The sequence below is a fragment of the Helianthus annuus genome, chromosome 9 (genome assembly GCF_002127325.2).
Source record: "Helianthus annuus cultivar XRQ/B chromosome 9, HanXRQr2.0-SUNRISE, whole genome shotgun sequence".
NCBI classification, from domain to species: Eukaryota; Viridiplantae; Streptophyta; class Magnoliopsida; order Asterales; family Asteraceae; genus Helianthus; species Helianthus annuus.
The window spans coordinates 162,851,739-162,876,636 of NC_035441.2; the positions used below are offsets into that span (position 1 = coordinate 162,851,739).

Genomic DNA, 24,898 nt, shown 5'->3' on the forward strand with positions numbered 1-24,898 from the left:
GCGTGCCTTCGAGTGCGTTCGTGTGATGTGCCACAATGATTAACGGGGTACTACTTGCTCGTATTGCCATCATTGTCGCGACGGCTGGAGGCATGGTACTCACCCGAAAGTCCTTGTTAGCGTTAATTGCTTGAGAAAATAGCTTTGTAATAGTGGTAGAATATGCGTAATCATTCGATTATACTTCGATATAGCGATGTATCTGATATAGTTACGTTATGATCCGAATTTCTGGTGCTAGGCGTAACGAGTATAACAAGTGGTAACAACGCACGATAGTGCGGGTTGTTACAGTTTTGCCCCAAATCTTTCAAAATAGCCATTTTACTCCCTGATGTTACTAGTTTTTCTCTAATTTGCTCCACGGGTCTAACTCCATCCAAATCCTTTGTTAACTAGAAAGACATTTTTGTAATTTTTAGATAAAGACATTTTTGTAATTTTTAGATAAAAGTAAGGGCATTTTGGTAATTTAATTATAAAAATATCTCTATTATATATATACACAGAAAGTCATTAAAACACCCTTTCTCCTCTCTCTTCTCTCTCTCTCTCTCTCTCTCTCTCTATCTATCTATATATCTATCTATCTCTTCTCCATCACCAACCACCACCACCCATCACCGGTCACCACCACCACCACCACCACCATAACCCTCACTTCCAGCAGCCGCTCACCGGAATCCACATCCTACAACTACCACCCTCCCCTTTCCCTTGCCACTATAGCCACCTACTACGGCCACAAACACCTCCTACGACCACTGAAACCACCCAACCCCCACCACTACAACATTGATCTAAATGTAAGGGCGGAACCCTAATGAGACTGTCATCTAATCAAGGTCTGAAGCTTTCGACGGAACCTTAACGTCATCTAATCGAGGTCTGAAACCTTCACCGTCATCCAGCACCAGCCAGGACCGCCGCCGCTAACCACCGAGACTCTGCCATGGATGGTGGTCTACCGCCGGAACCTTAACGTCATCTAATTCGTCTCTCTCTCTCTCTCTCCCTCTCTACGTTCTTGTGTTTTCTTTTTTATATTTGGGGATTTTGATGATAAAAGTTAGGGTTAGTTTTGGTAGATGATCCTTTCATTGGAGTTCATACAAAGAATTGGGTAAAGAACATTTTTTTAACGTAACTCCACTTCAAGTTTTGTTAATCACACTTTTTGATATTTGATTATGTTTCTTAGGTGCCAACAACTTGATTCCAATGGAAATTGCCCTTAAAATTGCTAGTAAAATTAGAGCACATCAAAGGTTTGTTGTATATGTTGTCATCCCTATGTGGCCCGGCATCTGCTACGCAACGTAACTACACATTTGAAGCTTGAACTTTGTAGTTTGACTTTAAGGTCAAACATATTACATGTAATCTTTTTGAGAATTAGGGATGATGAAGGTGTGGGGAATGGTGCAGAGAGAGAGAGAGAGAAAGTGTGTGAAAATTAAAAAGGGAAATTAATAAGTTTAAGTGGGAAAAGACTAAAATGCCCCTCATGTGAGGGGCATGTGACCAAGATTTAACAGTTGAATTGAATGGAGTTAGGGGCGGGGAGTAAAAGAGAGAAAAGCTTTATAGATCAGGGAGTAAAATGACTATTTTGAAAGGTTTAGGGCAAAACCGTTAAAGTGAACAAATCACAGGGAGTAAAACGAAAGTTTACTCTTAAACTTATTTTGTAAAAAAAAAAATAATAAAAAAAAAAAGCTAAACACCCCCTAGGTCCCGAGCATTTATCCCTCAAATTTCATCATATCCAGATTACTTTTCGAAGAAGCATGCAAGTTCAATCGAGCTCTAAAGTCTCCAAAAAATCATCAAAACGCTTTTTGTTTGACAAACGCTACGGTTACGTGTATGTATCTTCTTCATTTGTACGATTATTACAGTCGCTATAATTCCCCTAATTGTATTGCAGATATGATGACTGGATTGAACCTTCGGAAGTTGCCCTAGCCTATGGCCGTGGAATGTAATTTCTTTTCCCCTTTCTTGATGCTGAACAAAAGCCCTAATTTTTATTACAGAAATCGAAGAAATTTAGGGTTTTAAAATTGGGTTTGATTATATAGTGATTAGTGTGTGCTATAACCATTTATTATTTGGTTTTGGAAGTGGTAATTCATATCAATTTTTCTTATAAAATTCAAATATGCACTTGTTCTGCATTTTTTAGAAGGGATAAAGCATTTTTTTAAATCTTAAATTGATTAGAATTGTTCAATTTCTGAAGAAGAAATTGAGTACAAGTGGTAAAAAATTACAGCCAGGAATTGTTGCCCGTTTTCCTTCAATCTCGATGTATTAGATTGTATGAATTTTATACATAATGAATTTGGCTACATCTTTCGATTTGAAAAAAAAAACTGATCAAGAAAATTATATCGAATTGTTTGAATGATGTTACGAAAAAAAAAAAGTAAAGCAACCAAAAGGATGAAGGGATTATGAATGTCTTACCTGATGAGGAAGGTGGATATGTAAAGAGATCTCTCACCTTGCGCTAGCGCTGGCAAATCGTGTCTTATCAGTTTTAACAGGTCTCTAACGACGCGAATAACATAAGTATTAAACATGAATACAACTTGTTTAACTACTTTATATATCATGTCTATAACACAGTTGTATGTTTTATGTACCAAGGAGAAGAAATGATAGATCGTAGCCTCCTAATTATATTTATTTTTGAAAGAAAAAAAAAACCAAGTAGTGTATTTTTTCAGTAAACAGGTTTAATCGTGTCTTATACAGATATCTATTGCCAACCCTACCTTGTGCCTTGGCTTTAGGGACTTAAATGCCTTGGTGCATCTTCTGTTTTATAAAACCAAGCTACTTGGTTGATAAATGTGGGTGAAGTGAACATATTTGTAGAATTTTGAATATGGATGTTACTAACTTTTGGTGTTTGTAAACAAGATTAAGTTTTTTTTTTTTTTTTTTTTTTTTTTTTTTTGTTCTTTAGGTTTTGGAAGTTTAGTGATTGTGTTTGTTAATAAAAAAGTGAAAGACAGTCATGATAATTGCTGAAGTTGAATTTTCTTTTTCTTTTTTTCTGAAGGTTTTGCATTGTGCCTCTTGGGAAAGCTTTGTTCACAATGGTTTCTGAATCGGTATGATTGTCTTTCCATTAATACAGTTTAGCTCATGTGTAGTTCTTGTTTTTTTCCTTAATTGATCTGAGTTAACTTCTATTTGAGCTTTTGAGGTGTAGTTTGAACTTAATCAAACTCATTAAGGCATCCGGTATTGTTGAATTATTATTATTATTATTATTATTATTATTATTATTATTATTATTATTATTATTGTTTTATTTTTGCTTGCATTTAGTTTGCTGTATGTATTTTACTTGCTTTTGTTGAAATGCATCCAGTGGCTAAAACCTTGTTGAAGGCATGCATCTGGATGAGTGAATGTCATCACTTTGAAAGTTTTTATGATGCGTTTACTTTCTTTGACTTTGTATAATGTGTTCTTTTTTAAATTTTCCATATATTTATGAATTTTACGAACTCAAAGATATTGTCATGCATTGTTGATATATATGTGTGTGTGTTTATCAAATTTCAAGAAAGATAAATAAGAAAAATTAACCCTAGTCACATGAAGCTATACCCTAAATTCTCATGAAGCCATATGCATATTACGTTTCTACTGCATATTTTTAACAATCCAAGTAAAACAAACTTGAAGTAACGGTTCTGTTTTACAAACAGGTGAACCTTGCAGCACGCCGAACCATTGAAGTTCTTGAGCGACCAGATCAGCTTTCATCTCGATCACTACAAAAAGTTGACGATCTCAACAATCAACTTCACCAAGTGATGTTTTCTATGAAGAACATGCAGTCAAATCATTTCAAGGTCAATCAGGTTTCATACCAAAGGCCATAAATTGTTGATTACAATGTGCATCTAGGATGGTACTTTTTGAATGAAATGGGAATGTATGGACACTTTTTTGAGCATGTTTCGGGCCTCGTATAATGCACAGCCAAAAAGACTCATTTACTATGTGTTTGAAGTTTGAACAAGTGGTTAAGTAGTTTGTAGTTATCTAGTCGCATGTAACAGGCACGAATGCTTGTGTCTCAAATGAATGAGTTGATGTTGGTTAGACAACAATATCTGTTTTATACACATTCCCTTTAACGAGCCATATCATGTTGAAAGTGATGGAATGTTTTGTTAGTTCATTAATATCTCTATAGGATTGTTATATTTATTAAATAACTTGTAATTATACATAAACACAAAACTATAGATGTATATAAAGGAGAGTTATGTTTATTATATGATTTTCAACTATTTGTTGATGTTTACTCAAGGGTAAATTATGTGAAACAGAAATATAATTTACAATTTTATATTTAAGTTTAATTAGTTTTAAAATTCCTTTGATTTTAATTTCAGCTTATTTGTAATTTAAAAAAATAAGTGGTTGAGAAAATTTAAATAGCATATTCTTTCAATTTGAGTTGGAATATCCTCCCAATTTACTGAAGGAATTAGAAAGCATATTCATAATAATTCTTGACTACAATCAAAATATCAAATGTTTCTTCTCTTCTTGTTATGCGTTTAAGTACTAGCTTTATTAGTTACAAAGAATCACAAACAAATATGAAATCTAACACTAAAAAACAAATTAAGTTATAAATGATTTAAAAGTGTTATGCTGAATTTAGCTACCATAATAATAAAAAACACGAAAATCTCGAAAGCCTTCTAATTTTCAACTACAACAAACACAAAGGTCGTCGGCAGCAATAGTTGTCGCCATTGGTTGGAGGAAAGGGGCGGCGAGGGGAATAGTTCCAGGTAGCTGCCTGACACTCCTCCCATATTGGCCCAACAAATTCACTATTTTATCCAATTTAAAATTACGATTTTGCCATCAGTTCAAAAATATGTTTTTACCTCCATTTAAAAATAAATTTGCGCTTTTGCTCCCAGTTAAATATTTTGATTTTGCCCCCGGTTCAAAATTACGATTTTGCCCCGTTTCAATTTACAGTTTTGGCATTAGTTTTTTCCCTTAAAAATACGATTTTGCCATCAGCTCAAAATTATGTTTTTACCCCCACTTAAAAATAAATTCGCGCTTTTGCTCCCAGCTAAAAATTTCGATTTTTCCCTCGGTTCAAAATTACAAATTTGCCCCGTATAAATTTATAGTTTTGCCATTAGTTTTTTTTCTCACAGCGAAGTTACGATTTTGCCCTCAACTTAAATTTACATTTTGTCCATCGTTTTTTTTCCTGGGGAAATTACAATTTTGCCCCCAGTGTAAAATTACAGTCATGCTGGCAGCTTCCTGGTACTCCCCTATTGGTCCATTTAATTTACGATTTTATCCCTGAATTAAAATTATGATTTCGCCCTCAGTTAAAAATTACGTTTCTCCCATCGTTTTAGTTTTTTAGCAAAACTATAAAGGTTTTTTGTTTTAATTGGTTTACTCGATTTAATTTTTTTTCGTGTCAAGTAGCTGCCTAACACTGGCTCATTAGTCCTGAAAAATTACAATTTTGCCCTGAGCCCAAAATTACGGTCTTATCATCGTTTTTTTCCATAGCAAAATTATAGTAGTCTTTTTTTAATTGATTGAGAATTGTTCGGCCATCGCCCCGCAATGTAGGCGGGGCATCTACTAGTTATCTACATATAAAAGTAAAGAAGTTTAATAGTGCCACACATCTAACTTTTTTTTAACGGCTAATTTCTTTAATACCTGTCGTCTGTGAGACTTGAATCTAAGACTTTCCTCTTTCCAATTTAGGTGTTTTAAAGATTTTACTTTTACCAATGGACCACCACCCTATTGGTGCCACACATCTAAGGTGCTGTTTGTTTTTGCAGACATAAATTGTCTGCAAGCTGATTTCATCTGTTTTTATGTCTGCAACTGAAGATGTGGTCTGAAGATCTGCAAGCTGAAAATATAAGACTGTTTGTTTTTATAAGTTGATAACGGTCTGAAGCGCATCAAACAAAGACGAAACATTCACATTCAGCTTCGATCCAGTGGAGGAGAAGAGGGAGGTCGGAGAAGGAGCTGGTCACCGGAGGAGGAAGGAGGTCGCCGGAGGAGGAGGGAGGTCGGAGAAGAGGTAGGTCGCCGGAGGAGGTAGGTCACCGGAGGAGAAGAGGGAGGTCGCCGGAGGAGGAGGTAGGTCGCCGGAGGAGAAGAGGGATGTCGGAGAAGGAGGAGGAGCGGCGGTGGGAGGGGCTGATGTTTGAGGGAGGAGAAGAGGGAGGTGTGAAGATGTTTTAAGAAAGGGGTCCATAGCTTATTTTTTAAGATGAAAAAAGCTGAGTTCAGATCTGTTTGAAAAAAAATCAAACAGTCTTCAAGGGTAACGTCTGCGCGCCTGCAGACATCAGCCCCCTTGAAGATGTTTGAAGAAAAAACAAACACCCCCTAACTTACACTAGCCATTTTGCTTAACATGAGTCTGTTTTTTCAACAATTTCTAACATTTGTTGTTTTGTCTTCTTTTGGTTTAAAACTTTTGTTCTACCTCCTATACTTTACTTGGAGTGTATTTTTTTTTATAACCAACTTATATTTTTATCCTTAAACTTTTATAATATTATCATACTTCCATTTAATTACCTTTCATTCTATAATGATACTGTGAAAAACAAAAACGGTATCTATATACTGATCAGAATAACGTCACATCACGCTAAAGAATGCGAAAATTTTTTTGCTTGCTGCGAAGTGTGAACTTATTAAAACCCTAGTTATTATTTATAGTATAATATAATTAAAGGGAGCTTTTATTTAGAGTCAAAACCAACAAAAAAAATTATCGTAATTATATTGATAAAACCAATATAATAAGCAATAAAAATAAAAACACATTCATTTCTTATTTTAGACATATCAGGTTTAAAGGTAAATTTGGTTTAAATAATCCAAACCATAACCCATTAATAGATAATAATCCATACTCATAATGTGACTAATGACACTTTTAACTTTCACTTTTGTTGTCAATTGCAGTTAAACGAAGAAGTAACTTCATATGCTTCTAACTTTCATTTATGTCGTGTGAAAACAATCCACAACTTTCGAGTTTTGGCTAAAACAAAAATAAGTAAGGTGCTAAATTGTTCATTAGTGGCAAATAGAGTTACTTTTTCACTAAACAATTGTGCTTGTTACTAACAACAGAATTAAAAGTTAGAAATATCATTAATCATGTTATTAACATGGATAAGAATTATTATTATCGGAAAATAAGTAATAGTTTTAAGGTTTTTATAGTTGCCACGTGTATATTGTAAATCCTAAATTAAGGAAAGAAATAAAATTGTTGTCACACTTAGAAACCGTATAAAAATAAGAGGAAGAACACACCTCTCATCTTCTCCATTCTTCTTATCCTGAAGAATAATCCATCAAATTCACAACTCAACTCAAATCACACCACCAAAATGCGCATCCTTTCGAGGCGGCCACCCTGCCTCTCTTCATCTTTCCAACACTCTTTAACCAGACCCACTTTCAATTTCTCACACTCCACTTCACCTTCACCTTCATCATCATCTTCATCTTTTTCCTTTCTTACTTTTAGACCCTTGAATAAACGCTTTCATTTCTTTAACTCTCCTCGTTCTTCGCTCAAAGAAACCAAGAAACAGCAACGAACTTTACAAACCAACGCCCCACCGCCTCAGAGCAGCATCAGGAGGCTCTTGAACTTGAATAATAATAATGATGATGATAGTGGTGGTGGTGGGGATGATGAGGATGAAGATGAGCAGAAGCAGAATGCTATTAAAGGGACCATCTTGGCTGGTTTGTTGCTTGTGGGTGTTGTTGGTGGGTTTGGTGCTGTTGGGTATGTTTATAGAGACCAGATTAATGCTTTCTTGATTCAGTTTTCTAGCTTCATTGAAGGTATTATTATTATTATTATACTGTTTTTGTTTTTTATGTGGTTTTGGTGATTTAGCCAAGTAGGGTGTTTTGTTAGGGTTTGAGCTATGGTTACAAGTTAGGTTCAGCTCACCAAATCATGAGTCCCATCAGTATTTACTGACTTAATGTTTTACAGGTCATAGAATAGAACTCACATTCAGTGGCGGATCTTGCCCGTTGAACGTCCCAGGGCCGAAAGCCACGGGCACTAAAAACATGCCTGTGCCGAACATAGTAGATATAAAAAATTTCGATCGAACCGTGAAAATTAGCACTTCTGGCCGAAAAACGTGCCAGGGCCGTGGCCCGGGCACAAGCCTTCTAAGATCCGCCCTTGCTCACATTGATATGTATACTTGATCATACCTTCTTTTGTCAAATGTGACCTATTGTGAAGAGGCATCAATGATAACAAATGCACAACAGTAATATACAGTTTTAAAGTCACTGGAGCTTGGTTTTAAAAAGCGAGAGGCGCACAAAAGCGACGAGGTCTAAAAATGCAGTGCAAAGCGCAAAAGCGGTGGGCTTTTTGTACCCGAGGCGCAAAAAGATTATATAAATTTTTATATTAATCCCATAGGTTTTTAGCATCCCTTGTCGAAAATATAGTTATAACCGAGGTTTATATATGATTTTACCTACATGTACAAGCCAAAAAACCTATTGTCCAACACTTTCATGCATAAAAACACCCAAAATACATAAGCGCGCCTCAGACCTCAAAAAACCCAAAAAAATGCGCTTTTCTTGCGCTTTGTGGAAAAAGCGCGCCTCAGGTGCCCTGAGGCGCTTAGGCCTGCGCCTTAGTGCGCCTCGTGCCTAGGCGTACCTCAGGCACGCTTTTTAAAACCCAGCACTGGAGCTTAAAAGTTTTTAAAACCTACTAAAGTGCTTTGAAAATGATAATTGGATCGTTATTTAATAGCCGCTTTGGTAATCGTATATACCACTTTTGACTTGTTATCAATGCAGCCCTTCTTGAGGTTAATGTTAGTGTTAATGCTGTACTTGAACCATGAACCTGTAACTTTTGAGTTTAAACAAGAGGCCAGTATTCTGTCAGATTTTATTGTATAAAGATTGTCACTGAAGAAGTTATTTATGGGAATCTCAAAAATAACTTGTTTAGCAAGCTGCCAACTGAACTTGATATTTCTTCTATCCTCAAAATTTTTTTATGTGCACAGGATATGGCCCTGCTGGATACGCTCTTTTTGTTGCAGTTTATGCTGGCCTGGAAGTAAGTTTTATCTCTTTAATGGGCCTGATATGTAGAGGTGCCAGTTTGACCCAATGGGTTATGTACTTATGTTTAGTTACTAACGGGCCCGTTGGTATTAATTAATGAAGTTAGCTTTAAAGGACACCGGTTAATTGGACTGTACAGGCTAAACGGGTCGAATGTAGGGAAAAGTTTATATATAATGCATAAATACCACCTAAATAAGTTTCTTTAAAATCTATTTTTAATTATTTATCACACTATATTTTTAACAACAAAGAGTTTTTTGAACAAAAGGTGTTTAGCGCAACTCAACTCAACCTGACAGACCCGTTTAAGTTCGCCCAACCCAATTGACCCTGCCCATTTTGCCACATCTAATTGGCTTATTCGTCGACATAATAGGATACTGATGCAAATAACTGTTTTTTGTAGGTGCTTGCAATACCAGCAATCCCGTTGACAATGTCAGCTGGTCTTCTGTTTGGATCGTTTACAGGCACAATACTTGTTTCTATAAGTGGGACTGTAAGTCACTAAACAAGATGTTCACATAACCATGGTGTACTAACTACTGTAGACAAATTAATAACTGCTACTTATTTTGCATCTGTTTCAGGTAGCAGCAAGCGTTGCATTTTTAATTGCTAGATATTTTGCGCGCGACCGGATACTTAAAATGGTTGAAGGGAACAAGAAATTTCTTGCAATTGATAAAGCAATTGGAGAAAATGGTTTTAGAGTTGTCACACTTCTCCGTTTGAGCCCGTTACTCCCGTTTTCTCTTGGAAATTACTTATATGGACTTACATCAGTCAAGTTTGTTCCATACGTCTTAGGAAGGTTAGCCTTTGCATTACTGATAATTTTATATGTATGTATTTTTTGGCTTCTACATGTTATATGCAGTGCGCAACGTTCCATTTACTTATGTTGCGGATACATGAATTATATTTATAAAATTAGATATAAAAAAATATAATTACCTATGGTTGTATGCAGTTGGTTGGGGATGCTACCTGGAACATGGGCTTATGTTAGCGCTGGTGCATTTGGTCGAGCAATCATTGTGAGTTTTATTTTACACATAATTTAAATGGAAAAACTAAACGTCGATTGAACCCTTCCTTTCTCCTACTTTTTATGCTTATTAATTTTATTTTTTTTTTGTTTTTATTTTTTGTAGCAAGAAGAATCAGGATTAGGTTTAGCAGGGGGGACTAATCAGCTACTGACTTTGGGTGCGGGATTACTGGCAACAGCCCTGGCTGCAACCTATGTCACACGGTTGGCCAAGGTTAGACATTCGGTTATGAACACTCACCAACTGGATTCTGTAGGTTATCATTTTATTTTCACTAATTATTTCTGCTTGCAGGATGCCATGAAAGACATCGAATAAGGCATATGGATACTCTTTCTTATTCTGGCATAGTTTAAAAGCTTCGACTTACAGTATCCATGGCTATCACTTATCAGAATCAGCTGTGTGTAATTCTAAAAGGTCACTTGTTGAAGCAACTGTAAATTTGAACCCCCTTTATATCATTGATATCATTTTAAGCACACTTTTCTGATCCCATAAGGGATTTTTGCCGGATTGGGATATTTTGATAACCAAGTGATTGGTCATACCCCGGTTGTATTAAATATGGTTGAGAATAAGAAGCTGACGGTCCAACGTTAAGGGCCATATACCATGTTACCATCAGCTGCATAAGGTGTTGGTGTGTGCTCATCAACACCAAGTTGTGTAGTAAGGTACTGGTCATAACTAGCAACCAGTCCTGATTGCGCGTAGACAGGTGCCTGTTGTGGTGCACCAGTTGCAAGTTCTCTTCTGACATCTAACCAAAAACGAAAAACCAACAGCATATGTGAGTTGCAACTTGCAAGTGTTTCGTATTATTAGTTCTTAGGATTATTTATTAATTATTACAACGCCGCATTGCTCCAGACCTTTTACAAATGACACAATAAATCATTACAAAAACAAAATTACAATATGTGCTACAAATATGCAACACCACCAAGTACATTGGCAATGTTGAGTCCCAAATACGCTAGTCGTCAGATTCGATGCGCCTTCAAGTTATTTCTCTTGTTGCTAACATCCTCATTGTCATCAATTCGACTTTAATGACTTCACTTATCACAAGACAAACATGCTTGATCTTCTCATTCACTTCTACAAGACGGTTTGTTTTTGTTGATTTGAAAGAATAGAATTGATCTTTATCTAAATTATTATCGATTTCATTAACACATTGTCCTAGTTCATGTATCTCCATTGGCTTCATCTTGACAACAACCAAATCATGTTTTTAATCATTTGCCATCAAGGGATAGTTCTATATTATGTCTGATGCTTTTTTTCTAGGATTGGCTGACGGAAGATAAATATAAGAATATTTTAAAGCCATCCAAGAAGGTAAAATTCGATTGGGTTCTTCTATAGTGACCTAAAAATCACCGACATCGATGGTTGGCGATGGGTTTTGAAGATACAACCTTTGATTTTGGCATCGATGGGCTTTACCATGTGTTAGTAGGTTAGTTTCGGATACATTATAACAAGTCATTTTGGGTCTTATGATACATGTGTACATGTTCACTTTCAAGCCTTAATGGGTCTTGCCATTTGTTAGCGGGTTAATTTAAGTTGCACACAATAACATTACCAACTTTTTATTTTGGCATCGTATGGGTCTTACCATGTGTTAGTGGGTTAGTTTTGGATACATTATAACAAATCATTTTGGACTTTATGATACATGTGTATGACTACATGTTCACTTTCAGACCTTAATGGGTCTTGTCATTTGTTAGCGGGTTAATTTAAGTTGCACAAAGCAACATTTGGTTCTAACAAGTCATTTTGTACTTTATGATGTGTGTATGACTACTTGTACACTTTTAAGCCTTAATTGGCATGTGTTAGTGGGTTCATATGTGTTATAAAAGCAACATTAGGTTATAACAAGTCATTTTTGTGTTAATCATGAACGGAAGCACAAGAGAGTTCGGGAACTCCGTTAACCCTCCAGCAAAGCAAGTTTTTTCTATTGAGTGAGGTAGCCATGAGAGATTTTTTTTAATTGAATCTTGAAGTTGCCTTCTTTAACTTAATTTAGTCATTTTAAAAATATCCAAACACAAATCTAAGCAAGTAAAAAAAATCACCTAAAGCATCAAAGAAAATAATGGAAATCATTTCTAAGAGAATATGAATTGGTTTGCATCAAGACTTGCACAAAATGACTTTTCACCAAGTTCCTCCTTCAACCTATCTATAATAGAGGTTCAATCTTGGTGCTTGTTTGTACACCATGGACCCAGAAACATAAGAATATGATAGTTCAATGGTAATTCGTTTAATAAATAGTCTGCTTTTATCCACCATGTGAGTATCTTTATCAAACTTATATGTCACATCTATTCATATGATAAGGAGAAAACGGACCCAGCAAGCTTTCAAATAAAAGTGTTACTGGATTCCATATATAAGTTGTTTAATGCTCCAAATTTGTGCACTTACTATATGCTCCAAATTTGTGCACTTACTATATTCATGTTGATAGGGCCTAAAGGCGGTCAAGATCAATGTCATGTGTATTGTTGTAAAAATCACTAGTCAGAGATTCACCAAGTTATTTTAATCTAATCGGCCAATTAATCGATAGGTGGTCAACCATGGTCAAATCCGGTCCTAATTGGCCAAAAATCATTGGCAGTCTAGTGATTCCGGCCAAACCTGTAAATTCCGGCAATTAATCCCATCTACTTCAAAATATAGGTTGAAGAAGGTGTTAAAACATGTCTACTTAAAAATATGTGTGTATATACGTATAAAACTGAAAATTACAAATTAAATCCCAATCATATTAATCCTAATTAATTGCTAGTCGGTACCCCACCAGCAGACTAGCGCCTGGCGATTCTTACAACACTGGTTATGTGAGCAACACATTAATCTTAGCCTTGTGCTATTTGAAGTGAAACATAATTTGTGGAGCGACAAACAGAACCCAGTTTTTTTGTTAGAAACTGGGTACAAACGTATATAATGGTGTTTTGTAAAAGTACCCCATCCCCTCATTGGTTGTTTTTTTTTTTTTTTTTGTTTGGAGGTATGAGAAGTGGCCCCTTCTAACTTGGGATCTGGTTTTGTGGGAAAACTCAAGGATCATCAACAGCAATTGCCTCTGTGTGATGCACACCTTTATCTTTGCCATCGCGTGACTGTCATTGAAAACCTAATTAAAAATCCAGATTTTTGTTTATGGCTAAACAAGTAGTCATAACAAAGAATATATGATTTTCGAATCATTTCATGATAAAACAAAAATCAATGTGTGCTTAAATAATCTTTGAGAATTTTTGAATAAATTACCATTTTAATCTTTCACCATGAGATTTTCTAAGCCCTGCCTATGTTGTGCTTTCCTGTGATTACAAGTAGACATAGTATACTCAATTTGTAATATTCTAACCAAAATAGTCATGTTGAAGGATCATGACTTAAAATAGCGCGTATCTTCTAATGACGCCAACTATATCATCTTAACCACTGATGTAGTATTTTGTTACCATATATTTTCAACAATAGATTAGGTTTGCGGGTCCAGGCCAGCTAATTTTGGGAATGGGAGATTAATAAACACATGAAGGAAAAACAAATGGAACTAGTATACATAAGGTCTAAGCCCCATTTTTTATTGTATGCTAAAGAAACACCTTAATATATTGATATATGCAATAACTCATAAAATCATATGCATAGAAAAGTTAATAGAGAGTTTTGTATTTATACCTCTGTGTGATTCTTCCAGAAGAATATAGTCCCAGCCAATATGCAGGATTATGGCAACATTCTACTATTAATGTATCAAGATCACGTGCCTCAACTCACGAATAAATGTTGAATAGTGCTGTCTAAATCGCCATTCCACACTTGTAAACCATAGCCTACCTCAATCGCGTTTAGCTTAGGAACAATCTGGCCCACCAAAGAGAACATTTTCATGGTTGGGCAGTCCTCTATCACTAATCTTTCCAGATTTGGCCATTCAAAACTCCGATTCCCAGAGATAAAACATGCGACTTTTGGTAGTTTTATTAGTCGAACAGTGTGAACTTTAGGAAACATGACTTTTTCAATAGAATTTTCTTCTAGAATCATCTCGAGCAAACAACATTGATTTACATGTAACTCTTCCAGATTCTGCAGCCTTGGGAGTAAACTTGAGGGGATAAGTTTTACCAAATTGTTGCAGTTTCTCACCTCTAGGATACTGAGTTGACTAAATGCTTCAGCCATAGTGTCTGTATGCCATAAGGTATTCACGCACTCAAGGTTGTCGATTCGCAGTTTCTCCAAGCTCGGAAAAACAACCTGTTTTGCAGGTTTCATTTGTTAAGTAAGTTTCATAGACTATGCAAACAAAATCCAACATAAATTACACAAAACAGAGGCTAGCAAATAGCATCACAAATATGAATTTAAGCGCTAACGGGTCAATTTCAAAAATACCTGAAAAGGAAACGGGTCAAATGGGTCAAAATAGGAGCGTAAATGGATCACCATATTGACCCAACTAATCTAAATAGATGGATCATGACCAAGATCCACCCAATTAGGTTTCTTTATACAAGACCTCCTAATCATTTTATTAAAAAAAAAAGTGGATTATTACTGAAATAATATAACTTTTGTATTTAGCACCAATTACTTGTTAAAATTTAAAAAAAGAATTGGACAAGTGTCTCAGATCAAAAACCTTTTGATTCAGAAGATGTATAATACCTTTTCAACAAAGAACACTTTAATGGAGTTTGAGTCATTTTCCAAGCTTGAAGTTGAAACAAAGGACCCCATTTTAGAACAATTCATGATTCTTAGTTCTTTCAGAGATAGCCACCTTAATTCAGACATCCTAGTACAAAAGTGGACCAAATTTGGTAGATTCTCAAGCTCGATACTACATACTTGAGGGAGAATTATGTCATCTGGTTCTGATTGTCTTCCGTTATATTCCACAATCGCTTTCACCAACGTACATGATTCTACTTTCAGTTTCTGGAGCCGGGGTACACCTCTAGCTACCCACACTGGGAAGATGCAATCAAGAAGTTCACAACTTGCAACTTCAACAGAAGCAAGTCTCTGAAACCTACTAGTTTCGGTTGGAGTCTTACTTCTATCCCACCATATTTGTCTCAAATTTGGTAGATTTCGTAAAACTAAATCAACCAGTTTGATTAGTGAAACAGAAGCCAAATTCTGGTGAGTTTGTGTGTGTTTAATGGCAAAGAGTTGTTCAAGTGAAGCACAATTAATAATATGAATTTCTTCAATTATTTGCAATCGAGGAAGCATGTTGATTGGTCCAAGATCTAATAGTTGATCACAGTTGATAACTTTCAAGACTTGAAGTTCATTAAAACTCTTATCTGGAAGTTCGGTGTGCCATATGCCAATCATGCTACTCAATCCATCTAGGTATAATGCTTGCAAATTAGGCAATGCAACCTACAAAAGTCCATCGATTGATATTAGAGAGTATATTATTACATTATTTTCAATGAATTTTAATACAATTATTTTCATCAAATTGTTTTTCCTCTCGTTCTAGTCTTAAATTGACAATTGGTCATATTATTGGGTTAAAATATAATAAAAGGATGTAGTTAATATGGTTGAGATCATAAGCATGCAAGATAGTTGAAACATGCCATCGGCAAAGGTCTGAAAGAACAGTAAATATTTTATCTATGTGTCATTTCCTGCACAAATTTGTTATATGCTCCCTTATTTCATAAAAATTAAAACACTTGTCTTTTTGAAATATAAAGTAAGTTATGTCTTCTTTTGGAAAGGTTCATGTTGAAGTTACTTATTCTATATGAAATTATTTTGGTATGTAAGATTCATCTGTCTTAATCATATTGTAAAAAGTAAAATGCCATTTTCGTCCCTGAGGTTTGGCCAGTGTTGCGACTTTCGTCCAAAGGTTCGTTTTTCCATATCTGGATCTAAAAGGTTTGAAATCTTGCCATTTTCACCGGCTCGTTAACTCCATCCATTTTTCTTCGTTAAGTCAGGGGTATTTCCGTCTTTTTTTGTTAACTTAAAGGGCAATTTGGTCATTTTCACTTTATGTAAAAAGACGGAAATACCCCTGAAAATTTGCCCTTTAAGTTAACAAAAAAGACGGAAATACCCCTGACTTAACGAAGAAAAATGGATGGAGTTAACGAGCCGGTGAAAATGGGAAGATTTCAAACCTTTTGGATCCAGATGCGGAAAAACACCTTTGGACAAAAGTCGCAACACTGACCAAACTTCAGGGACAATAATGGCATTTTACTCTTCTAAATATTTCAAAAATAGGAGAAACCATTTTCACTTATAAGCATGCATCAAATGCCCTGATTCTTAATCATTTTTCCATATCTATATCCTATGTATGTGTGACTCTGCTGAAAGTTAAATGTGGACAACAAATGCCCAGTAAATATAACAAATAAATAAATTTTAATTTTTCTAGGACACCCTTAAATAGATACAGTTTCAATTTATTTTGTACTTTGGGAATATAATATGAACCATACCTTTTCATTGAAGAGGTTCTCCTCCTGACGCACATCAGAAGCAACAAATGCTTTCATTTTAGGGCAACTTTTGATTTCAATCATATCCAATGATGGAAAGTGTAAACTACTACTCCCTTTGCAAAAACTTGAAAGTTCTGGAAGATCTTCAAGACTAACGTAACGTAATTCTGACAGAACAATAATACCATCATCTCCTTCGTTAGCAAATACTGTTTTCATCATCTTACATGAACGTACCTTCAATTCTTGTAGTTGAACGAGACTCTTCATTGCACAAAATGAGAAAAGATGGATTAAACCATCACATTCATAGAGATGCAGAGAATTCAAATTCTGTAAGCTTGTATATGCATGAGGATTAATATCTTTGTTCCACCAAAGATGTTTTAGTAGCGGCAACTTCCCCAAAATGAGGTCTCTAACACAAGGTAAAGTTGCTAAACTTGCATCATTTTCGTTGTGGATATCGTGTTCGTCAAGTCCACAAACCTCTTCTACAGAATCACACCATTCTATGTAAAGAATTTCAAGATTTTGCAACATTTTCTGGATATATGATGGAAATACAAGTACTAGGTTTTCACAGCCAAAAATAATCAGGATCCTAAGGCTGCGGAAGTTTGCAGTAGAAAACTGGCGGGGCCAAATTTCATTGACAGAATGTAGTTCACGAAGAGTCAGCTCTTCCAGGGAAGGAAAGTCAACCTGCAAATATCGACACCATCACAAAAAAATAAAATAAAATTGTGTTCCCTGTTCAGTTAGAGGTCACAAGATGGGTTGGTCTGGAGGGTTGGGTAACGGGTCAATGCAGGTCATCTCAACTATAGTTCAGCCTTCAGGTTGGATTGACCAGAAACAATCTTTGCTAAATTTCTGTACTTTTTAAATAATTTGTGTAATTGTGATTACAGAAAATTTGCTTAAAAAATATGATTGCAGTAATAGTCTGTATCTTTAAATAAAAATGATTTAGGAGGTTGTATTCTTTATAATATAATTTTAGACAACTTTAAGCCTGATTGACCCATTTCCCTTTTTAAATAATGGGTATTTATTTGACCCATCTGACTGTAGTGGTGTTCAAAAAGTTCACGACTCGAGGCTCTCTCGAAACTCGCTAGACAAAAGCTCAAAAAAAGCTCGTTTTGTTTTCGAGCCGAGCCGAGCTCGAGCCAGAGTGCTCGGCTCGTGGCTCGATTCTATGTGTGTGTATAAATATGTAGGTTTTTCTAAGAAATGCGTGTTAATTTTTTTTTTTTAATGTTACCAATATTTGTAAAAAATTATTAAAAAAAATAATAACGAGCCAGCTCTATTGGGCTCGAGCTGGTTGGCCAAGCTTGAGCTCGACCTTTCAGCTCGAAAAAATAATCAAGCCGAGCCGAGCTGGCTCGTTTAAGTTCGAGCTTGAGCCTAGCCTGGCTCGGCTCGATTACAGCCTACATTTGAGATAAAACTCCACCAAAATCGACCCACTTGTATACATGAGGCAGAAAGGGAACTGTTACCTTTGAATTGAAAAGGGCTTCTTGTACTAAATTAGTAGCTGCTTCGGGGCAGAAACTCGAAAGACTAGGCAAAAACTCAAGCTTTATAGACTTCAGCTTTGATAGCACAATCCGACTAGATGAATCACCCGCATCTTTAAATAATATTACTTTGAGATCTTCACATGAGGAAACATAGAGTCTTTGAAGCTCTGAAAGATCTCTGGCTGTGGATTGTGAAACAAGGTCTTTAAGTTTGTGGCAATCAGATACATATATAGTTCTTAGATTACGTAAGCATACGTTTCCCATAGGATCCACCCACAAACAAGTTAATTCCGGTAAAATACTCAGCATCAATTCACGAAGCTCACAAAACGATTGATCTGGGAGATGGTCATAACATATCATTCTAAGATCAGCAGCAGAAACAACCTTTAAGTTCTCCAAAACAGGAAAGATTTTGGTGTCAATCAAAGATTCAACCCCGGTATAACCATAGACCTCCAAACATCTCAAGTGTTTGAAACCTTTCCTCAAGTCATACACAATGCTGTTTAAATCTTCTAAGTAATCAATAATTGAGTAGTCCAAGATTAAATGTTGAGCCGATTTTAACAACTTATAGATTCCGCCGTGTAAACTAAGACCTTGATGCAGTGTGAGTCTTAAGGTTTTCGGGTATGAGTAATTTATTACCTGGCTAATATCCATCCCTATAAATAATTTGAATCTCACCAAGTTCCGAAATAGTAAATCTTTGGGAAATAGATTGACATCTGGGATATGCGTCTCGAAGGTTGTCAAGTGAGATAAGTTCTTCAGTTCATCAAGGGTTGCTTGATTTTGACTACTTTGACCGTGAACTCCCCACTGGCGGAAACTATTCATCATGTACAAGCATTCCAAGTTAGACAAATTGGAGAACACACCGAATGGGATTACTGTCAGATTCGTACAATCTGACAAATCTAAAAGCCTTAAGCGTGAGAGTTCTCTAATTTCCTTTGGTAATTTTTCGATATCTGAATGAATTAAGCTAAGAATTTCTAGGTGTTTTAGCTCTTTGATATGTGACAAATCTCCTAACTTGCAGTGCTCAAGGCATAAAGTTACAAGTTTCCTTACTGTAAGAAACGATGACGGGATAAATGGGATAGATACGTGATGCATGATTACAACTTTGAGCTCTTTCATCCCATCAAAGTAATTTTTGTTACCTGAAAATTCCACCTGCCCGGTAGAACCTTCTAACCGCCACAACTGCAGCTTCGGACACTCTATGCCAATGGGAAATTCTTCAAGATTATTCAACACCATTGAGATTGCATAATAATTACCAAGCTTGTTTTCATTAGATGACTCTAGATATTCAGGAATCATCTTCTCCAAGAATATGTAGAGACCCCTGCAAGCTACAGAGAGTAGAAAGTCTCGAGTAACATCATGCATCCGAAAACAGTCTTCCACGTCACTATCTAATAATAAACAACAAGCTTTGAGATTCTCAACAATTGTATGCACTCTGTCTCTTGCTTCTTCTAAAGTATGAACATCTTGGAATAATCTCAAACCTATTCCATATCTCACCAAAAACTCGACGGAAATATCAAGGTCTTCTTTAAACAAGCTACAGAGCAAGAAACAAGCTTTTGTTTCTTCATCTTTTAAAAAGTTAAAGCTTAACTCTAAGGAAGCAAAGACATTGGCATACACTCCTTTGACATCATTAGACGTAGAACTCTTCAACTGACGAAGTGCGTCACGCCAAGCATATTTGCTCCTATGTCTTAAAGCACGAGCAACTGTTACAATTGCAAGAGGCAATCCTGAGCATCTCTTAGCAACCTTAGTAGCTATAGGATTAAGATCCGATGACTCAACAGTATCACCCGCCATTTTCTTGAACAAATTCCAAGATTCCACTTGCGATAACACATCCATATGGAAATTTCTCTGAGTGCTCATAGCATTACATACATCTAAACTTCTCGATGTCAAGATAATCTTGCACCCTTTATGAAGATTACCCTGCGGTATACCAATTGTCCTCAGATCAAATGGCATCCATAAATCATCCAATATAATCAATATCCTCTTAACTTGATTCAACCTCTCTCGTAACCGAACAGTCCTCAGTACCTCACCCTCCTCCTTCAAATTCAGTTCCAACATCTCCGCAAGATCACCTTGAAGCTTTCTCAAGTTAGGTTTATGCGAAACCACCACCATAACCATTTCATCGAACAGTTGGCGTGCATATGCTTGTTTGGCAACTTCCTCCACAAAGGTAGTCTTCCCTATCCCACCCATCCCATACACACCAATAATGTTGACACTATCATCTCCCAACGCCTCCATCATCAACCGCAATTGCGCTTTTCTCGACTCAAAACCATCCAATTCTCCTATAAACGCACCATCATTACTAGGCCATATGGGAGGTAAACGAGCAGGGTGCGAAACACGATCAAACTTTCCACCCTCTACCACCTGATTAACCGCAATTGATTTCTTCTTGGCTTCTCTACTGATTTTGTAAATCAACTTCAAGTTGGGGCATGATCCACTGATGCAGTTGTGATTTGTAACAACCTGATTACTCAAGAACTTATCGGATTCTGTTGCTAAACTGTTTGCTTTAGCAAGCCATGCTTGTACAGTAGGTAGTACAATTTCTCCGTTGCGTTGGGCTACATCCACTTGTTGTTGGACCTCAAATTGAGTGTTCTCCAGATGCGAAATCTGAGTTTGTAAACCGTTAATGTTCCTATTGTGATGGAGAATATAACCAAATGGCTGAATAATCGGACGAGCTGTGTATTCAAGCAGCTTTGCGATTACTGAAACTGCAATATCTACAGTGCTCATTTCCTTCACCGGTTGTTCTTCAGTTGAAATTGAAATGGAGAGACTGGCAAAGCAAAAGTCAACCAGAGATTTGGAGGATAAACAACTCAAGAGTAATCAATTTGCATTAAACAACTGAAGAGTTATCGTTAACCAAGCTGCATTATTGAGAAGTTGCGTCCTATTGACAGTTGACTTTTTGCACTAATATTCATGGTTTTCATCCGCACATATGTACCAAATGCAACATGGACCCTTCAGACTATCCACTTTTAGAGCACCCGGGGCGGTAACGTGATGGCCTTCATCACGCGTTGAACTTGAAACGGTACACCGCCGCCACTAGTCCCACCACGCGTTATAAATGTAACGCGTTACATGTATCACGCGTTAAACTTTTGAGTTTTGATAGGGTATGACTTGTACATTGTGCATTAATACTTGTACATTGGAATCCCCATCACTAGTGATACCACCCCCACTACATTTCTATCACTATCACTAGAATATTGGGTGCTGACATGGCATGATTTGATTGGGTGCTCCCATCACTAGAACCCATCACTAGTGAACCACCCCGTGTGGCCTTACAACTTAACCCAAATTAACCCAATCTTTCATTAAAAAACTATTTTATCTCTTTTTCACTTACACAACCCAACCCAACCTAACTCAACTCAATTCATTTTTTCACTCTCATTTACAACCAAAACTAATATTTTATTAAATAAATATGCTTTATAATTAATTTTTAGGGTAAATTACACTTTTCGTTCTTTATGTTTGTATCGAATTGCAATGGATGACCTTTAACTTCAATCATTACAGTCACAATCCTTTATTTGGAAACTCGTTACATCTTTCATCCTTTAGCACTAACAAGGTTAAAATTTTCACTTAGGTTTATGTATATAAGGGCACTTTGGTCTTTTTACCAATCTAATTAAAATATTTTATAAATAAAACAAAAAAGAAAATTAAAAACTTATAAAATATATACAATAATCTTAGAGGCTGTTTGGCAACATCTGAATGGTTAAGTGCTGAACCAGTAAGAGGTCTGAACCATTAAGTGCTGAACCAGTAAGAGGTCTGAACCTTTAAGAGCCTATATAATGCTTAACCGTTCAGAGGCAAATGTCTGACCAATTCAGATTAGAGGTCTTAACCATTCAGACTTTGTATAAATCTTAACCATTCAGAGACAAATGTCTGAATCATTCAGACATCTGCTCGTGATACAAACAGTCTGAACCATTAAGTGGTGAACCATTAAAAGCCTCATTAAGAGGTAAACAAACAGTCCCTTAATGCCATCTCTCTCTCTCTAAAACTCATCCCTCTTCTCCAGCTCTCTCTCTCCCCTAACCACCACCACCTATCACTTCTTCCTTTCTCCTGAACATAAATAGATCTTGTTGGAATCAGATCTGAACGGTGATGGATCTAGAACATGCGAATATTACATTCGTTTGGCGGATCTGGAATATGAAACACCATCGCTTTTGGGGGTTCATGACGGAACCCTAGCCGCCGTAGTTCGAGGGAGAAAACTCTGTTTGGAAACAGGTGTTATTGGAAGCGATTGATTAGATGATACATAATTTGCATAAAGATCGATCTGGGTGGTCTTATTTTTGAGAAATTTGAGAAGCCCAGATTGAATTTAGGTCTGATTGTGTGTGTTCTTCATCAAGATCTTTAAAAGCTTCAAGCTTTTAAGGATTCTTGTTGTGTGTATGATGAGTTGATGGCCCCACAACATCAATGCAAAACGTATGTGTCGACTTCCTCTTCTTCATTGCAACCATCGCCTTTGTGTCTCACGTTCTATAGTCTCTAATGGCTGTCAAACCTTTACACCTAATTTTTCACTTAATAAAATAAGTGGTTTAGTGTTTAATCCATCTGGGGTCTCTCCTTTTGACAAACTGAAGTTAGGCTTTTCATAAATTTTTCACTTTTTTCTTACCAAAAGTTGCTTTGAATCATAGCTTTGAATTTTCTTCGACTTGGTGGTGGTGGTGGCGGTGGTGGTGGTGGCGGCGACTAGATATGATGATGGTGGTGGAGGTTGGTTGAAGAGAAAGAGGGAAAGAGATGGTTGAGAGAAGAGAGAAGGTTTTATAAAAAAAAAGTGAAATTACCAGTCTACCATCATGTGTAAGGCACATGTTTTGAGTTAACTTAAAATTGTAACCTTATTAGTGATAAAGGATGAAAGATGTAACGAGTTTTCCAAATAAATGATTGTGACTGTAATTATTGAAGTTAAATGTCATCCATTATAATTCGATACAAACATAAAGGACGAAATGTGTAATTTACCCTAATTTTTAAATATAGAAAAGAGAAGAAAACAATTAAATATTATATATTTTGGTTGCAAACTTTAGGGTGTGTACACAACCTGATCGTGGGATATGATGAATTATTATATTAAAAATTGATTGTTTTTTTTTGTGTTATTATCCACCTAGTAACCGTTTGTAGAGTTTAATCACCATAATGACTAGTCTAAGACCCGTTACAGAAGAGCATTCTATTTTCTCTAAAAACCTCAAATTCATTATATCTACCCTTTTTTTATTTGTTCATTTCATTCTCTCTCACGCCTTTATCACCCCACCATCATCACCAAAAGCCGTCGCTGAATTTTAAATAATTATATTTATTTTCAATAAAGAATTGCAATTTACGGTGAAGTAGGTGGATTAATCTTATTTTCCATTCAACGATGAAGTAGGTGGATTAATATTATTTTCCGTTCAAAGAAACGTAACAAGAAAAAACACCCATAAATCTATAATGGAGATTCTATATTAAGAATCCATACACATTAACATTGAACACGCCCCACTACCGGTACACATATATAATGTATATATATGTGTGGGTGCTGAGGAAGTAAAAGTGAAGGTGCACTAATTTTAACATTATTTTAATAATTTCGTGAAAATAACGTTAAAAAGGGGGGATGGTTAATCATGCATCATGTGGTGGCGTTGATTGCCGAAAGACAAGGGAGTACATGCACTAATCTGCTTTTGTCTTAATTGCTGAGTGTTATGTGCCTTATGTCCAAGGCTTGATGCAAAACTACAATCGAGTCGGGGGTCTTGTTAGAAATTTAGTGAAAATGAGTTTCTTACTAAATATTTTGGACATCAATAATATTTATATATGTTTTGTATGAGTTGAGATCCTGTACAAACAGTGCTAACTGTAAGAACCGTAAGAACAGATCTGAAACATTGATAGTTTAAATCAAGGGTTGGAGTTGATTATAAATAAAACCCTTATAATTAAAAATTAGTACTAACAAGTTAGGGGTAATTTCGTAAAATTACTAGTCATTTGACCATTTTCAATTAAATACAAATTCCACCAAGGTTTTTTAAACTAAAATAACTTTTATATACTTTATTATTTTTAAAAATATATATATATACCATAAAATCAAGTGTATTTTTATATTTAATATGAGTACCATATTGTTATACCTTTTATTTATTTATAAAAGTGACTTTTTAAAAAGTTACCAAAAGTTGTTTTATAATTGTGCTCATAATGTGCTGATTATGTGTTAATTACAATATAATACAAACAAACACCAAAAGTAGATATAATCAGCACATCTGATGTGCTGATAATGGAGAACGATTGAGGATGTTGTGCTAATGTCGTTTACGTTGATAATGGAGAACGATTGAGGACGGTGTGCTGATAATGGAGACGATTAAGGATGTTATGCTAATTATATAGTGTT

At 35.8% G+C, this 24,898-nt stretch overlaps 3 protein-coding genes across 5 annotated transcripts; 2 read left to right on the forward strand and 1 right to left on the reverse strand.

Annotated features, from left to right (window-relative positions):
- Nucleotides 1-1,717: 1,717 nt before the first annotated feature.
- LOC110879376 lies at nucleotides 1,718-4,190 on the forward strand. The gene is made up of 4 exons (XM_022127825.2): nucleotides 1,718-1,867; nucleotides 1,931-1,984; nucleotides 3,074-3,125; nucleotides 3,732-4,190. Exons 1-4 carry the CDS (start codon nucleotides 1,791-1,793, stop codon nucleotides 3,906-3,908), a joined length of 360 nt encoding a protein of 119 aa, XP_021983517.1. The 5' UTR covers nucleotides 1,718-1,790; the 3' UTR covers nucleotides 3,909-4,190.
- A 3,159-nt stretch (nucleotides 4,191-7,349) lies between these two features.
- On the forward strand, nucleotides 7,350-10,754 carry LOC110879375 (TVP38/TMEM64 family membrane protein slr0305). The gene is made up of 7 exons (XM_022127824.2): nucleotides 7,350-7,926; nucleotides 9,138-9,190; nucleotides 9,608-9,700; nucleotides 9,792-10,015; nucleotides 10,175-10,241; nucleotides 10,359-10,469; nucleotides 10,551-10,754. Exons 1-7 carry the CDS (start codon nucleotides 7,461-7,463, stop codon nucleotides 10,572-10,574), a joined length of 1,038 nt encoding a protein of 345 aa, XP_021983516.1. The 5' UTR covers nucleotides 7,350-7,460; the 3' UTR covers nucleotides 10,575-10,754.
- A 2,223-nt stretch (nucleotides 10,755-12,977) lies between these two features.
- On the reverse strand, nucleotides 12,978-21,363 carry LOC110879374 (disease resistance protein SUMM2). 3 transcript variants are annotated; one of them, XM_022127822.2, is made up of 6 exons: nucleotides 18,301-21,363; nucleotides 16,787-17,494; nucleotides 14,979-15,704; nucleotides 13,986-14,567; nucleotides 13,566-13,618; nucleotides 12,978-13,414 (listed from the first exon to the last, which is right to left on the reverse strand). In XM_022127822.2, exons 1-4 carry the CDS (start codon nucleotides 21,148-21,150, stop codon nucleotides 14,076-14,078), a joined length of 4,776 nt encoding a protein of 1,591 aa, XP_021983514.1. In that variant the 5' UTR covers nucleotides 21,151-21,363; the 3' UTR covers nucleotides 12,978-13,414; nucleotides 13,566-13,618; nucleotides 13,986-14,075. The 3 variants fall into 3 exon arrangements, with proteins under 3 accessions (XP_021983514.1, XP_035833687.1, XP_021983515.1); XM_035977794.1 differs by having other exon boundaries at nucleotides 12,978-13,428; XM_022127823.2 differs by lacking the exon at nucleotides 13,566-13,618.
- Nucleotides 21,364-24,898: the final 3,535 nt, after the last annotated feature.

What these genes read in the sequence shown, in the direction of transcription:
- LOC110879374 (XM_022127823.2), bottom strand. Translation starts at nt 21,150, where the DNA reads ATGAGCACTGTAGATATTGCAGTTTCAGTAATCGCAAAGCTGCTTGAA. An exon ending in AAGCCCTTTTCAATTCAAAG is followed by an intron (nt 17,495 to 18,300) that starts GTAACAGTTCCC and finishes CGATATTTGCAG; the next exon opens with GTTGACTTTCCTTCCCTGGA. An exon ending in AGAACCTCTTCAATGAAAAG is followed by an intron (nt 15,705 to 16,786) that starts GTATGGTTCATA and finishes GGACTTTTGTAG; the next exon opens with GTTGCATTGCCTAATTTGCA.
- LOC110879376 (XM_022127825.2), top strand. Translation starts at nt 1,791, where the DNA reads ATGCAAGTTCAATCGAGCTCTAAAGTCTCCAAAAAATCATCAAAACGC. An exon ending in GACAAACGCTACGGTTACGT is followed by an intron (nt 1,868 to 1,930) that starts GTATGTATCTTC and finishes ATTGTATTGCAG; the next exon opens with ATATGATGACTGGATTGAAC. An exon ending in TCACAATGGTTTCTGAATCG is followed by an intron (nt 3,126 to 3,731) that starts GTATGATTGTCT and finishes TTTTACAAACAG; the next exon opens with GTGAACCTTGCAGCACGCCG.
- LOC110879375 (XM_022127824.2), top strand. Translation starts at nt 7,461, where the DNA reads ATGCGCATCCTTTCGAGGCGGCCACCCTGCCTCTCTTCATCTTTCCAA. An exon ending in GTTCCATACGTCTTAGGAAG is followed by an intron (nt 10,016 to 10,174) that starts GTTAGCCTTTGC and finishes GGTTGTATGCAG; the next exon opens with TTGGTTGGGGATGCTACCTG. An exon ending in ATGTCACACGGTTGGCCAAG is followed by an intron (nt 10,470 to 10,550) that starts GTTAGACATTCG and finishes TTCTGCTTGCAG; the next exon opens with GATGCCATGAAAGACATCGA.